General features: G+C 41.8%; 1 protein-coding gene across 3 annotated transcripts in view; it reads right to left on the bottom strand.

The window, feature by feature from the left end:
- Nucleotides 1-17,078, bottom strand: part of LOC147339562 (multiple epidermal growth factor-like domains protein 11) — a 255,538-nt gene that overhangs the window by 180,557 nt on the left and 57,903 nt on the right. For all 3 annotated transcript variants that reach the window (XM_086296014.1, XM_086296003.1, XM_086296023.1), the window contains exons 2-4: nt 8,133-8,238; nt 2,820-2,963; nt 1,902-2,003 (exon numbers count right to left, since the gene is read on the bottom strand). In XM_086296014.1, the coding sequence (XP_086152140.1) occupies nt 1,902-2,003; nt 2,820-2,935 (218 nt within the window). In that variant the 5' untranslated portion in view covers nt 2,936-2,963; nt 8,133-8,238. The remainder of the gene's footprint in view (nt 1-1,901; nt 2,004-2,819; nt 2,964-8,132; nt 8,239-17,078) is intronic.

The raw sequence follows: 17,078 nt of genomic DNA, 5'->3' as shown, positions 1-17,078 counted from the left end.
GTTAAACAGTTTGTAGAAAACCGCCGCCCTATGTGCTGTACTGGACAATTCTAAAAACTCCACAACCATATTCGAGCTTTGAGCAAATTTTCCTTTGGTAACACAATCCCTTATTTGTAAATATTTCCAAAAATTATTTTCTCTTGTCAAACTGTATTTTCGGGTTATTTCAGCAAATGACATAAACACTCCCCCTGAGTAAAGATCACTTATCCTGCGTATGCCTTTGACAAGCCATTCCTTCCAGAACACAGTTTTCCGCCCAATCCTTACAGCAATATTGTTCCATAGCGAGGCATAAGGTTGTCTTAGATGAGATGCTCCACACAACTTGTGCACCTCCACCCAGACAGCTTTGGAATACCTGAGCACTGGGTTATCATGAGAGTCTTGTCCATTAGTTGCCGCGCCCTGCGAGAGAACATCCAAAGGTGTGAAGGGGCTCGCTAGTTCCTGTTCGATCTTCATCCAGCTCAGCTCAGAGCCCGATCCTGTCCAGTATTTGGCCAGTCTTGACAATTCAAAAGCTAAATTATACAACTTCACATTTGGGAGGGCCATTCCCCCAATGTCTTTAGAGGCCCACATTTTCTTTATATTCACTCTCGGCTTCTTGTTATTCCACAAAAAATCTTTGATTAACTTCTCAATTTGACCAAATATGTGCAAAGGAATCCGTACAGGTAACATCATGGAAACATAATTGAACTGTGGGACCACCATCATTTTAATCACATTAATTTTACCCCATAGTGTAAGATTCAATTTACCCCATTTATCCAGATTTGTTTTTATCTTTAGGAGGAGAGGTTCCACATTTGAAAGCATAATATCCTCCAAGTCGGGTTTTAATAATATTCCTAAATACTTCATACCTGAAGGTGAGTACTTAAAATTGAATGGAGTAACGCATCCAGAATGACATGATGCTGACAATGGCATGCCCTCTGACTTGTCCCAGTTTATCTTATAACCTGACAACCCTGAAAATGACTCAACACACGTGAGTAGCGCTGGTAGAGACTGCATGGGATCCGTCAATACTGCTAAGATGTCATCAGCATATAGAAACAACTTGTGTTCCATACCCCCTGCATGAACACCTCTGACACCCCTGTTTGCTCGAATAGCCAAGGCCAGCGGTTCCAGAAATATTGTAAAAAGCAACGGGGACAAAGGGCACCCCTGTCGGGTCCCGCGAGTAAGATGAAAAAACTCTGACACCAATCCATTTGTCAAAACCGCTGCCCTTGGACTTGCATATACAGTTTTGACCCAATTACAAAACCCAGGCCCAAACCCGAACCTTGCGAGGGTCGTCATAAGGAAGCCCCATTCCACCCGATCAAAGGCCTTCTCAGCATCTAGCGAGAAGGCCGCAACCGGGGTTAGGTTAGATTCGCTTCTGTGCATGAGATGAAGAAGTCTTCTAATGTTATCACCTGAGGACCTATTTTTAATAAAGCCAACCTGGTCACCATTAATGATATCTGGTAATATTTGATCCAGGCGGGAGGCCAAAACCTTTGTCAAGATTGTTAAGCATTGCTTAGCATTATAATCTAAATGTCACTGAAACAAACAGCTACACTGAATGAAACATTTAGGATAACTGTTAGCAAAATCTGTTCATTTGTCCACTGGAACAAATGTATATATTATACCTTTAAGTCATTGATCACAGTTATTTATCAATGAGGAAGGTTATTTAGTTGTAGCTTTCATTTCTAGTATTTTTACTTTCACATTTGTAGTCTTACAGTGAAATAATTCTTTGTAATTTTTTAGACAGAACAAAATTAGCAGATGAAAAAGCTTCTTTTAAAATCCCTAAAATATTAAATGTTAAAGGAATTAAAACAGTAAAATACTGCAAACAAAGAGAGTTGCTTTGTGCATACCTGTGTCTCGTGCATTTGAACCAGTTGAGGATGTCGGTGCATCGGGTGTAGTAAACCTGGTCAAATGGATGGGCATAAGACTCCTGCACAGTCACTGCATAACTAGAGGAACAGGGAAAAAAACAGCTTGACAGGATGAATTTCTAATTCTGGATAATCTTGTGTCATTATCGAATACACGAATATTAAATGTAATATATTAAAATACGTTTTTGTATTAACTGCAAACATCAAATATAACATAAATGTAAGTCCAACTTCACAATAGAAACCTTTTTTCTTTCCTCAACTAGTCAATGATATCCAAAAGCAGGTTATTAGGATGTCAAGCACTGATCTCATTATAAATACAACGGTTAGAATAAATCTAATTTTTAAATATGAAAAACTTTTAATAGCCATTGAGTCATCTGGGGAAAAAACATTTACTCTCCTTAAAGTTCACAACCGCTCAGGTTGTTATCAAGAAACTCATCTTCCTTACCCTCCGTAGCTGGCAGCGAGCTCACTCTGTGTTTTCATTGTGTTGAACAAAGGTTACTGAACTGAGTCTAACCTTTAGCGAGAAGTCAAAGCTGTAATAATCATCAGCAGTAATATCCATTTGCACAATTCCTACTGATTACACAGAGACATTATCGATCACAGCACCTGCACTCTCCGTAGCTCTCATCAGAAACAGCATTGTGCTTTTACCCAACATACTGCTGAGTGCTGGGACCACTCAAGCAGTCACATTACCATCTCTTTGAATTTACAGCCTCGATATGTCCCCAGGAGTAAACCTTTTCCCTTTTGCATTTGATTATTGGCAAACCCTCAGCTTTGATTTGTGGCGGCAGTCCATTAGTTCACTGCAGTATTTCTTTTGTTAAATATCATTTTGAATATTGAAGAGACTCAACTGGGGAAACGTACCTCTCCCAGTGGCTGCACACATTGGGATCATCGGGGTTTAGGGGTGACACCAGGGAGCTCAAACCGCTCAGGCTGAGCCACAGCAGAGCTTGGGGAGAAACTCCATCGGTAGCCATCGTCCTCCTCCTCCCTTGGTTCCTCCTTCTGTCCTCAGGGAAGGAAACGAAAACAGTGAGGAACACGAGTTCACCATTTATACTTTATGTTTTGATAACTTTTAACACGTCTATGCTGCTTTTTATCTCTTCTGCACTGGATTTCAAAGAGCAACAGTTATAGAACACTACAGAGATTAACATTTTTTAAATACATAACTGACAAGTGTATATAATCTACACTCATTTCCACCCAAAATTTCAAATGATGTCATTCAACTAGCTGAGGCCCAAATACATGATGGTCTCAACAGCTCACTGTAACTGTGTAACTTACAGAAACACATGCGGACATAGCTTCTGACACACAAAGTGAATTTTATTATTTAAGGAGAATAATGGTGTAGTTCTGAGATTTTCCCTCCACCACGTACAGGGTTACACAAAACCACCCTCGTAATGATTTTTGCTGTGCTTGTTCTGAATCTTTGGAGATTGAATTGGGGATAAAATAGGCTCGTCTTAGCTGGGCTGGCTTGTTATAGCAATGGCAGAGAAACATGTTCAAATGAATGGTACGTAGCATATTGAGCAAAATAAGAACAGGTTTTCTGGGGTATAGGAAAGCTAACCCTCCTATTCAACGAGCAGCAGGGATTCCTGTAAGGGAGCCCATAAAGCCCAACAGTAACATATATAAATCAATCAAAAAACATGCTTTCTCAAACCCTAATATTGGATATAATAGGTAAGATACACTGGTGTCTGACTTGTAATTTCACTTTAAGCATGAGAAGGAGAAGACAGACACATAAAGAAAGGTTACTGTGTTACTGTAGCTCAGCGTTTTCACATATGATCACATAAACAGTCAGTTGGTTTTGTATCATTCAACTCAACTTTAACAAAGAGATTCATGAAAAACTTCAAAGACTGATGTGGCTGATTTTGCTCTAAAAACACCACAACTTCTTGTCTTTATGTATTTATGTATGAAAGTGAACATCTACCATTCACTCTTCCCTCTAAACAAAAATGCTTTGCATTGAAACAAACTAGTGTAATTACGATAAATATTTGTGACACGTGCTGAAAAACTGACACATGCCAGAATGACAACTCGATGTCAGATTCAGTGGACGCAAACAAGAAAAGCACAACGAGGAGTAAATACTAACATTTCTTAATAAGATGAGAACGATATAACAACCAATTCACAAGGTAGCTAAAATTGTGTTTGGGGCGATCCACTGTAATTTTCTGTACAGCACGGGAAAGACAGATGAATACATATCAAAAGAAAAGAGCGTAGAAATGCAGAAATCTCCTGTACTGTGCAAAAATAAATAGTAGAGCAAGCTTGCAATGCTGAGAACGCCATTGAGGAAACGCAACAACTCATTGTAGGGTTGTGTGTCTGTCACTACAACCATAAAGGAAACTGTCAATTATTCCCTAAAAATGCAGAAATTGCAGAATTTCAGTGCCCATAAATTACACTAACAGTAATTTAGTGTCATTTCTCACCGCTAGATGTATCACCTTTGTTATGCAATGGTACAATTCAATGCAAAAAAAGAATATCCAGCACAATGATTACCACGAGTTTTTCCTGTCAGTCTAAATTCTTAGCAGCCTGAGAGGATGAACGTCTCCACCCAGGAGCCTACATCCTCTGGGTGTTTGCACAATTAATGCTTTCTGGGAGCATTGTTGATGGCAGCTGTGGGATGATAGTGACATAAAATTCAACAGCAGACCCTTTCCTCATGACATCAGGCCTTTTCAGAGGCGCACACACTGACAGCCCGGGAAAATCACGGTGATGATGAATGGATAAATGAGTGACGGAGGTGTTGCAAACCAATTTCTCCCAGCCACGCTGTCATGTAAAAGAATGACAATTGAATGTTCGTTTGTGGACAACTGGTGGAGCGTTCCCATTAGTGTGATATGAGCCGTGCCATGAGAAGATGCTGAGAAGTCAGACAAGCAAGTTTGTGTTTTTTACAGGTGTCTGCTATGTGGACATTGTTGCAGACAGCTGTGACTACACCGAAACAGTGAATAATGAATGGACAGTGATGACATTAGTTTAATGTCCACAGCTACATCACTCACATCCGAGATGGGACAAATTGCTCGAGTGTAATAACAAGAAAAACATACGAACTTAAAAATGGATGAAACAACAAAGCTGAGGTTTTCTTCCCTGGTGCTGTTTTCTTTTGTAACATGGAGACACCTGTTCAGTAGGAGTGACTCTCATGCTACATGGGTCTGTCACCCAGTTTATTCCCTTCTGTGCTTTATAATCCCTCCATCATTCTGCTGGTAACATTACAGAAAAACACATAAACCCACTAATTACATTTTGTTACTCCTCATTCCAAATGGAATCAATTCATTTCACACAAAACTCCATAAGTTTTTTTTTAATTGCTTAAAATTGTTGCAAACGTATTAAAAATAAAAACAAAAATATAACACGTACATAAGCATTTCCAGCCTTTGCCATGACACTCAAAATTGAGCTCAGGTCCATCCTGTCTCCGCTGATCACCTGTCAGATGTTTCGCCTGTGACAAATCCAGTTGGTTGGACATGATTCGGAAAGGCATCTTTCTATATAAGGTCCCAGAGTTGACAGAGCATGTCAGAGTTCAAACCAAGTGATGAAGTATGAGGAACTGTTTGTAGACCTCCAGTACGGGAATGTTTCAGGACACAGATCTGCGGAACGATGCTGAAACCATTTCTGCCCTAAGCACACAGCCAAGATAACAAAGGAGTGCCCTCAGGACCACTCTGTGAATATCCTTGAGTGGGCGAGCCAGAGCCCAGACTTGAACCTGATTGAACATCTGTGAAGAGATACGAAGATAGCTGTGTGCTCCCCGTCCAAAATTAAAGTGCTTAAGAGGATCCATAAAGGAGAACAGGAGAAACTGCCCAAAAATGGGATGTCAAGCTTGTAGCATCATACTCAAAAAGACTTGAGGGCGTAACTGAAATTGGATTTTACCCCCCTACAAAACGTGATTATCCAGAGTAAAGACCAGGCAGCAGAGCAGAGAGTGGCTGGCCTCTCTTAGAGATGCGGTGAGGAGTTTGGCCTTCTGGCCTTCTCTGCTCAAGCTGCTACTCCCGCGACCCGAACCCGGATAAGAGGCAGAAAAAGGACGGATGTTTGTCCTCAAATATAAAAAGCACTGAAAAACTGCTGTGTAGTGATACTGTGTATCTTCATAATATTTTATACTCCTTTTCTTTACCAATATACAGGGAGTGCAGAATTATTAGGCAAATGAGTATTTTGTCCACATCATCCTCTTCATGCATGTTGTCTTACTCCAAGCTGTATAGGCTCTAAAGCCTACTACCAATTAAGCATATTAGGGGATGTGCATCTCTGTAATGAGAAGGGGTGTGGTCTAATGACATCAACACCCTATATCAGGTGTGCATAATTATTAGGCAACGTCCTTTCCTTTGGCAAAATGGGTCAAAAGAAGGACTTGACAGGCTCAGAAAAGTCAAAAATAGTGAGATATCTTGCAGAGGGATGCAGCAGTCTCAAAATTGCAAAGCTTCTGAAGCGTGATCATCGAACAATCAAGCGTCTCATTCAAAATAGTCAACAGGGTCGCAAGAAGCGTGTGGAAAAACCAAGGCGCAAAATAACTGCCCATGAACTGAGAAAAGTCAAGCGTGCAGCTGCCAAGATGCCACTTGCCACCAGTTTGGCCATATTTCAGAGCTGCAACATCACTGGAGTGCCCAAAAGCACAAGGTGTGCAATACTCAGAGACATGGCCAAGGTAAGAAAGGCTGAAAGACGACCACCACTGAACAAGACACACAAGCTGAAACGTCAAGACTGGGCCAAGAAATATCTCAAGACTGGTTTTTCTAAGGTTTTATGGACTGATGAAATGAGAGTGAGTCTTGATGGGCCAGATGGATGGGCCCGTGGCTGGATTGGTAAAGGGCAGAGAGCTCCAGTCCCACTCAGACGCCAGCAAGGTGGAGGTGGAGTACTGGTTTGGGCTGGTATCATCAAAGATGAGCTTGTGGGGCCTTTTCGGGTTGAGGATGGAGTCAAGCTCAACTCCCAGTCCTACTGCCAGTTTCTGGAAGACACCTTCTTCAAGCAGTGGTACAGGAAGAAGACTGCATCCTTCAAGAAAAACATGATTTTCATGCAGGACAATGCTCCATCACACGCGTCCAAGTACTCCACAGCGTGGCTGCAAGAAAGGGTATAAAAGAAGAAAAACTAATGACATGGCCTCCTTGTTCACCTGATCTGAACCCCATTGAGAACCTGTGGTCCATCATCAAATGTGAGATTTACAAGGAGGGAAAACAGTACACCTCTCTGAACAGTGTCTGGGAGGCTGTGGTTGCTGCTGCACGCAATGTTGATGGTGAACAGATCAAAACACTGACAGAATCCATGGATGGCAGGCTTTTGAGTGTCCTTGCAAAGAAAGGTGGCTATATTGGTCGCTGATTTGTTTTTGTTTTGTTTTTGAATGTCAGAAATGTATATTTGTGAATGTGGAGATGTTATATTGGTGTCACTGGTAAAAATAAATCATTGAAATGGGTATATATTTGTTTTTGGTTAAGTTGCCTAATAATTATGCACAGTAATAGTCACCTGCACACACAGATATCCCCCTAAAATAGCTAAAACTAAAAACAAACTGAAAACTACTTCCAAAAACATTCAGCTTTGATATTAATGAGTTTTTTGGGTTCATTGAGAACATGGTTGTTGTTCAATAATAACATTATTCCTCAAAGATACAACTTGCCTAATAATTCTGCACTCCCTGTAGTGTGCTTCCTTTCACTTTACATTCATTCATATTATTAGGGCAAGCACAAGGAGTCCTAAAGCAGTCGATCAATAAAATATTGATACAGGAACCAATACAATATATTTCCATACTGGTATTTTATCCTCTCCCATAATGCTAATGCTTATATGTGTCAAAGGTAAACATGACCCAGACCAATCAATATACAGAGCACACACACATGACCTCTAACTCTGAAAGCAACCAACACACTGTTTAAGTATTTTTATTTTAATATATACCCAAAGCTAAACAAAAAATAGCATAACAAGGGTTGAATTTTAAAGTATTGCCTCATTAGATTATTACAAATATCAGAATAATGAAGTGGTACCTATGGTGCTGCTTACCTTGAACAAGGCTGGGTGTGATGGATGGTGAAATGCTGTCAAACAGATTTCTATTACAGGAAAAAATGACCCACTATTGGAGGATGGTGAACGGACCTCAGAATGCCTGTTTTAAGACAAAGACATAAAAAAACAAATATTTATTAAATAAATGAAGTTGAACAGTGAGAAGAAGATTTCATTCATTTCCTTCTAGGAAAACAAGAGCAGAAAATGTATGTTCTTGTATGCTTCGTCTCTCACACTTTAGTTTTATCCAAGTGCTTCACCACAACGTCTTAATCATCACCTTGTAGTCAAATGCACCTAAGGACACCAAAACTGCAGAGAACTCACTTCCTCTAATTAATTCAATTTCAGCAGATACATTCGAGCTTCCATCTGATATTCCTTAGGATTAAACTGTAAGATAAGTCAAAACCCTCAAACATTCAGCCAGCAATAGTTTTACCTGAGCTCTGTCATATTTTATCAGTTTTATGAACATTAAAAACATCAGAACCAAAGAACTACAGTAATGTGAATTAGAATGTGTGTCTGCAGTAAGGCGGTGTGTGGATATACAGAGCTATGGGATAGTTTGACACACTTTCAGTAGATTCTTATTCCTCATGAAGCACCGTCATGTAGGTGTCTGATCAGCGCCGAATTCATTCTCCACACATCCGGCAAGATTTATATAGATTTGTCTTCAGCCAAAGGTACAGCGAGGAGTCTTAAAACAAAATGAATGGGTGTGCAGAACAGGATCGACTCCATGCCATGAATAAGATAGCAGCTAGTGGCAATGGCTAATAACAAAGCTAATGCTAGAGGTAGATGGAAAACGTTATCAGCCCTGTCCTGCCTATAGTGTTCATTTAATAGAATAACACAATAGTGTCTAATAATTTCTGTTTCTCTTAAAGTACTAGATTGAAACTGTGAAACAGTGTACCAGGAATTAGACAGAACCCTAAATTATAAACTGAATTTCATCTGCAGTAAATATACAACCTTTTTGGACTTTTTAAACTACCTAATATTTGTACAGCTAGGATTCCACTGAACTATCAGAAAAATGAGAAGCTAGCCGGGGCATTGATACTCGTTGCTATGTAACAATATTGTTTGTTTATTTGTAAGGAACCCCATTAGCTTCCACAACAGTGGTTCCTAGTCTTCCTGGGGCCCAAACCATCAAATACCACCGAATAAAATGTTACACAATAAGTTGGATGCAAAATGTCCACATAATTTGGCTCTTACATCCACAATAAGGTTTTACAATTCTGAAAATATAAGCATGTAAATATTAAAAATTGTAAAAAACACTCAAACAAAATACACAATTTCCATTACAAGTGACATTACCCTCTGACAATATTTACAAATAAATTTAAAAACTGCCTAAATAGGCTTTTAGGTGATTTTTAAAATTATGAATAGAAGCCAATTCTCTAATTGCATAAGGCAACTTATTCCACTGAAAAGATGCTTTAAATATAACAGAGTTTTTCAAAAAGTTACAATTTAGTAAGTCAAGGAGTTACTAAATTGTGGTTAGTTGAGAATCGTGTAGCATGATTATGTATTTCATCTGGATGCTGCAACTGAGCATAAAAAAGTGTGGTGTGTTTACCAGTATTGCTTTCTTTAAAAATACAAGTAAACCATAGTATAATTTAGCTTGTACAGAAAGCCAAGAAAGTTTATCGTGCATTTTATCAATATCTGTATAATATTAACCTTAACACCAATCTGGCCGCCCTATTTTGGACTAACTGAAGTCTGTTCAGATCTGTCTTATTAGCTGCTGACCAAATGATTAAACAGTACTCTAGATGAGATAATACTAGTGCATTAATGACATCATTAATGTCATTGTAATGACATTAACATTGTAATAGCCTTTGAAGGATTGTTGTTACTTTAATATGATATACGCACACATACACACACCCACATCGTGATACCGGTACTCAAAGTGTGTCAGAAGAAAAAGTAGTGTTCAAGACAATGTCTTTGTGCATCTACAGGCAGTCTGTGAGGGGCTGCTAAGAGAAAAACTGTGGTACTGCATGAGGAAGTCAGGAGCGGCAGAAGTATGTGAGGCTTGTGCAGGACATGTATGAGTGTGGTGGGGTGTGGGGCAGGAGCGACACATGGGTTTAAGGTGGGAGTGACTCTGATTGGTCTGGTTGATAGATGAGGTCAAAGAGGAGTCTAATAATTATGTTTTTCCTTCTTTCATCACAAAGGTATGTGATACGCCTTGATGACGGATACCCAGTAGGATGTCTTATATGCATCATGTTCCCTCCATTTAGGCTGGAATTGGTTTGATGTTTAAAGGCACACAGTGATGGAAAAACAACAACAACAAAAGGAACAAGCCTGTTTTGAAAATGTGAGGAGCAGAAAGTGTGCAAGGCGTAGAGAACATGAAGGTAGATGAGTTTAAATACCCAGGCTGAACCATCCAAAGCAAAGGACTGTGCATAAGAGACTTAAGTATTATTATGTGAAAGGGATGGTTAACAATGATGAACAAATGATTTGATGCCCCCTGGTGCCCCAATCCAAAAATCACGAGTCTAAAGTAATAAGACAGAAAACATGATATGCAAGAGAAAGAGAGCATATTTCTCCCGACTTGGTTTCTCTTCATTGGTTCACTGTTACATTCAATTCCATTTAAAATCCTTCATCTCACATACAAGGGCTTGAATAATCAGGCCCCATCTTATTTTAAAGGTCTCATAGTACCATATCACCATGATACCACAATTCACTCAGAAGCTGCTGGATACTTGTGGTTCCTCTGGTATTCAAAAGTAGAATGGGAGGCAGAACCTTCAGACGCCTCTTCTGTGGAACCACCTTCCAGTTTTGGACTTGGGATTTTGATCAGGTGATCCTGGACCCTCCTTTAGTTATGCTCCAATAAGCTTGGGCTGCTGGGGGCTTCCCATGATGCATCAAATATATTCAGTGGGGAAGCCGGTACTGGTCCGTGAGTCGTTTGGCTCTGGGCCGTGAGAGTTGAGGCTCGGGTGTGAAATTTATGGTTTCAGGGTTTTTATCATTAACTGGGTTTCCCTGGGTCTTTTCCCGTGTTGTAGTTGTGCGTCTTATTTTGAAAGAAATATTTACGCGTAACCATAGCGACCAGAGAGCATTAAGGGGCAGAGAGGAGGATGTTACTCTCAATGTTGTTGGTGCATTTCAGGAGGACGCTGCTAATAAAGTTACACAATTACACAGGGAATTCGTGTTTCTTACTATATTTACAAAATACCACAGTTTTGGTCGAGGTCGTATTATTTTATTTTGTAGAATTTATCGGCGGCACCTTAAAGGCCGGTCCGTGAAAATATTGTCTGACATTACACCGGCCTGTGGTGCACAAAAGGTTGGGGACCGCTGGCTTAAATGCACAGAGCTGTGGCACGTTTCCCCATGATTCTCAAAACTTCATATCGAGTGCTGCAGCTTCAAAAGCTGACATGAGAACTAGTTTAATGGCAGCAAGTTGAAGTAGCTTTTTTCTAATTGTTGCACTTTGAAATTAACTGAAATAAAAATGAAAATGACTCAATATATTGGTTTTGGAAGCATCTGCACTTTAGTTCTTAAATCTTCTGCATAATACATCACTGCCTTTTTTTCTGTCAGTGACATGTGTTGGCTTTGTTTTCAGTGGTTACTGTTTCTCATAACGACAAACTGAAAGTGACAGAAAAATCAATAAAAACACTGTTTTATTGTTTTGTAACAATATTCCTCCAGCCTTGATGAATGTCTCATCATGAGCGTTTTAAAGCGCAGCGCTGTCAGATAGTGAGGATACACAGAGTTGCAGAGAAGACTTACAGACACTAGTATTATGAGTTTATAGAGGAAGTGGGTCTGATTTATTATGCAGCACTGGGGAAACATTCAGGCATACACTGAAAATCACAGCTATATTTAGAGGTTTTTTAAGGATTATATTGAGAGACACATGGCAGAAACACTCATGTGTCATACATCTTTGTTCTTTTGCCATCAGATTCTGTAGCGTACCTTTAAAACACATAATTCGAAGATGCTGATCCTTATTCACCAAGTTTTTTGTCTGTGTTTGTCTGCTGCACCTGAAGCATTTACAAGTCATCCAGAGGACAACATTTGAGGTATGTTTATGATTTCTTTTTTTTTAAATGACCCAATTTTTTAAAAATGAAGAAACACTGGAAGCCCAACTCCAAAAACACAAACTGGGATCTCTACCTGATGCATCCATATAACTGTAATACCTGTCAGCATCCTGAAGTTCAATTCGGTCTGGAATGTTTTCCAATTATGGTGAAACCATGAATGAATGTCTGCTTTTGACTTGATTTTTACTTCTTTTCTATTCTAAAAATTCAAGTGGGACCTTGGTGGATTACTTTGTATAGATCAGTGACGACAGGGTCGAGGTTGTAAAAGCTGTGTATGCAGGTTTTTGTGGAGCATGAAATACAAGCAGGTTTTTATTGGAAAGAAAGAAGATTCTGTTACTGCAACTAGAGAGGAAACATTCACAGAAGAACACAGGACTCTTACGACTTTCATTTACTTAGCTGCACACAAACCAAACACGTCTTTGACAGTTTCACATATATTTTACAGAACAGAGCTGTTACTTTACTACGGAAGAGGATTAGGACCACTGGAAAGAAATCTGAGAAAAAAGTCATAGTATATATATATGAAAAAACACCCAGCACGCCCCTGCGGGCGGTTTATCCTTCAAGCTCGGGTCCTCTACCAGAGGCCTGGGAGCTTGAGGGTCCTGCGCAGTATCTTAGCTGTTCCCAGGACTGCGCTCTTCTGGACAGAGATCTCCGATGTTGTTCCCGGGATCTGCTGGAGCCACTCGCCTAGCTTGGGAGTCACCGCACCTAGTGCTCCGATTACCACGGGGACCACCGTTACCTTCACCCTCCACATCCTCTCGAGCTCTTCTCTGAGCCCTTGGTATTTCTCCAGCTTCTCGTGTTCCTTCTTCCTGATATTGCTGTCATTCGGAACCGCTACATCGATCACTACGGCCGTCTTCTTCTGTTTGTCTACCACCACTATGTCCGGTTGGTTAGCCACCACCATTTTGTCCGTCTGTATCTGGAAGTCCCACAGGATCTTAGCTCGGTCATTCTCCACCACCCTTGGGGGCATCTCCCATTTTGACCTCGGGACTTCCAGGTTATACTCAGCACAGATGTTCCTGTACACTATGCCGGCCACTTGGTTATGGCGTTCCATGTATGCCTTGCCTGCTAGCATCTTGCACCCTGCTGTTATGTGCTGGATTGTCTCTGGGGCATCTTTACACAGCCTGCACCTGGGGTCTTGCCTGGTGTGATAGACCCCAGCCTCTATGGATCTTGTGCTCAGAGCTTGTTCTTGTGCTGCCATGATTAGTGCCTCTGTGCTGTCTTTCAGTCCAGCTTTGTCCAGCCACTGGTAGGATTTCTGGATATCAGCCACCTCCTCTATCTGCCGGTGGTACATACCGTGCAGGGGCCTGTCCTTCCATGATGGTTCCTCGTCTCCCTCCTCTTTCTTGGGTTTCTGCTGCCTGAGGTATTCACTGAGCACTCGGTCAGTTGGGGCCATCTTCCCAATGTATTCTTGGATGTTCGTTGTCTCATCCTGGACTGTGGTGCTGACACTCACCAGTCCCCGGCCCCCTTCCTTCCGCTTAGCGTACAGCCTCAGGGTGCTGGACTTGGGGTGAAACCCTCCATGCATGGTAAGGAGCTTTCTTGTCTTTATGTCAGTGGCTTCTATCTCCTCCTTTGGCCAGCCTATTACCCCAGCAGGGTACCTGATCACGGGCAGGGCGTACGTGTTGATGGCCCGGATCTTGTTCTTACCATTCAGCTGACTCCTCAGGACTTGCCTGACCCTCTGCAGGTACTTGGTGGTTGCAGCCTTTCTAGCGGCCTCTTCATGGTTCCCATTTGCCTGCGGGATCCCCAGGTACTTGTAACTGTCCTCTATGTCTGCAATGTTGCCTTCTGGTAGTTCAATCCCCTCAGTTCTGACTACCTTCCCTCTCTTTGATACCATCCGGCTACACTTCTCCAGTCCGAACGACATTCCGATGTCATTGCTGTATAGCCTGGTAGTGTGGATCAGTGAATCGATGTCTCGTTCACTCTTGGCATACAGCTTGATGTCATCCATGTACAGGAGGTGGCTGACAACTGCTCCGTTCCGTAGTCGGTATCCGTAGCCAGTCTTGTTAATGATCTCACTGAGGGGGTTCAGGCCTATGCAGAACAGCAGTGGGGACAGAGCATCTCCTTGGTAGATCCCGCACTTGATGGTGACTTGTGCTATGGGCTTGGAGTTGGCCTCTAGTGTTGTACGCCACATCCCCATTGAGTTCCTGATGAAGGCTCTTAGGGTCCCATTGATCTTGTACAATTCTAGGCATTCCAGTATCCAGCTGTGGGGCATTGAGTCATAGGCCTTCTTGTAATCAATCCAGGCAGTGCACAGGTTGGTCAGTCTGGTCTTGCAGTCTCGGCTGATTGATGGTTACTGGACCCTGTTCAGGGAGGTCGCTGTGGTCTGCCCTCAGATCCTCTAGCCACTGAGCATTGCCGTTATGGGTTGCATCCTTCTCCCATATGCTCTTCCAGTATTGCTCCGTCTCCAGCCTTGGTGGTGCTGTTCTCTTATTGTTCCCTTGCCACTGAGAGTACACCTTTGCTGGTTCTGTGGAGAACAGCTGGTTTATTCTCCTGCCTTCTATCTCTCTGGTGTACCTCCTCAAGCGGCTGGCCAAGGCTGTGAGTCTTTGCTTGGCAGTTTCCAAGGCCTCAGGTATGGACAGCTTGCTGTATTTCTTATGCACCTTATTTGTCGCACCTTGCTGCAACTCCGTTAGTTGGCTAACCTCCCTCCGTGCTACTTTGATCTTGCCCTCTAGCCTCCTTCTCCATGGAGGGTACTGCCCCTTGTCGCTGTTCAACTTGTAGCCAAGCATCTCACTGATCACTGCTGCCGTATTGTAGATCAGCTTGTTAGTGTCGGTAATCGTGGTTGTAGGTATTGCCCGTAGTGCTGCATTAACATCATCTAGCAGACCTTCTGAGGGTACTTCACGTAATCTTGGTAACCGGCTACGGGGGATCCAGGTTTCAAGCTTGGCCATGATCCTATTTTTCAGGTCAGTTCCTCTCGCACTCAACGATCCTTCTCCTATCGCACTTGGGGCTATGTGCCCAATCTCGGGTGGGGGTGATGATATCTCCCCCCTGACCTGGCGTCCTGACTCCTCCTTGCCGTAGCTGTTAGATTTGTATTGTTGATTGTCATTTATGCTTAGAAATATTTAACCATATATGCTTAGAGGTGTATAATCATTTGTAGATTGAAAGAATGTCTCATCCTAGGAGGTCTGTAACAGCTCTGTGTAGCATGAAGGGGGAGTGCGTTCACTCCCTCTACAGAGTGTTCCGGCGTAGATCACACCTCCTAGGAGAGGTCGTATCTTTTCTTATTGATTTATGGTATAGCAAGCACACGTATATCTGTTTAAGTATAAGAGCCTTTTGTTCAGATGGACCGCTAGACTCCTGGCACCAGCTTTGGGGAGTCTTCACAGGGTCACATCTGGATCTCTCTCACACACACACACACACACACACACACACACACACACACACACACACACACACACACACACACACAGGCAAGGTACTCTTTGTGTGTATGTAGACGTCATATGTTAATGAACCGATGCATATTCATGCAACCTCAATAAAAGAACAGTGGTACGGGAGAACGGACGAGAGCAACTGGGGTCAGCCGAAGGAACGGCGCTTTGTCCGGTCTCTCCCGTGCACGAGAAACATGAAGAACTTTGCCTACTGGTGTCTTGCTTTGCAGTGTAATTATATTCAATTCAATTCAATTCAATTTTATTTATATAGCGCCAAATCACAACAAAAGTCGCCTCAAGGCGCTTCATAGATACAGAGAAAAACCCAACAATCATATGACCCCCTATGAGCAAGCACTTTGGCGACAGTGGGAAGGAAAAACTCCCTTTTAACAGGAATTGTCCTCAACGTTCCAGCGGATAGGTTCAAGCTACAAACCTATCAGTAGCATTTGTGTTGTACCTCGTCAATCTCTAGCTGTGAGAGCAGTCCCTTCTTTCGAATGTTGGAACACTGAGCTACTAGTTGTTTCGCCGTCATTGTGGATGTTGGGTATCGAAGAATCCATAGGTCCCTCATCCTATTCATGTAGCCCCTTCCGCCGGGGTTACTTGCGTAGTAGCATTCCAACAACGCCCTGTTTTCGTCCCTTGCCCACCGATGCCTTCTTGTTCCAGTATATATATATATATATATATATATATACTGGAACAAGTAACGTTTTTTAACGGTTCTCAGGGTTTTTAACGTTACTATTTTTTATCGTTAACTTGGTTTCCCTGGGTCTTTTCCCGTGTGTAATGAATACATCTTCTTATTTTGGTACCGGTACTGAATTTGTTTTGTTGTATTTATCCGCGACACCTTAAAGGCCGGTCCATGAAAATATTGTCGGACATAAACCGGTCCGTGGCAGAAAAAAGGTTGGGGGCCGCTGCTCGAGTTAACATAGACTTAATGTTCCTTCCTCAGTGTTCGCTCCTGGTCCTTCACTGTTAATTGTTATCATTGCTATTACTTTATTATCTCTGGGTGTTCCAGATTTTAATGATTCTCGCTGCCTGTGTTGTTTTGTTATCTTTTGTAGTCATTTGTCTCCTGTGCCTTGCATTTAGTTTTGCGTCCTTTGCATCATTTCCTTTGTTCTGTTTAAGGTTATTCTTTAATGTCCTCTTGTGTGCTCCCTGTTCTCCAAAAAAGTTTGGAATTTGCTGTTTTATTTTGCTCTCTGTGGGTATTCTGCACAGTTAGGTTTTAGTTC

The sequence above is a fragment of the Aulonocara sp. 'chitande type north' Nkhata Bay genome, linkage group LG1 (genome assembly GCF_057382095.1).
Source record: "Aulonocara sp. 'chitande type north' Nkhata Bay isolate Kocher_YH1m ecotype deep benthic linkage group LG1, A_spYH_male_GT1.1, whole genome shotgun sequence".
NCBI classification, from domain to species: Eukaryota; Metazoa; Chordata; class Actinopteri; order Cichliformes; family Cichlidae; genus Aulonocara; species Aulonocara sp. 'chitande type north' Nkhata Bay.
This window is presented reverse-complemented; position numbering and strand designations above follow the sequence as displayed.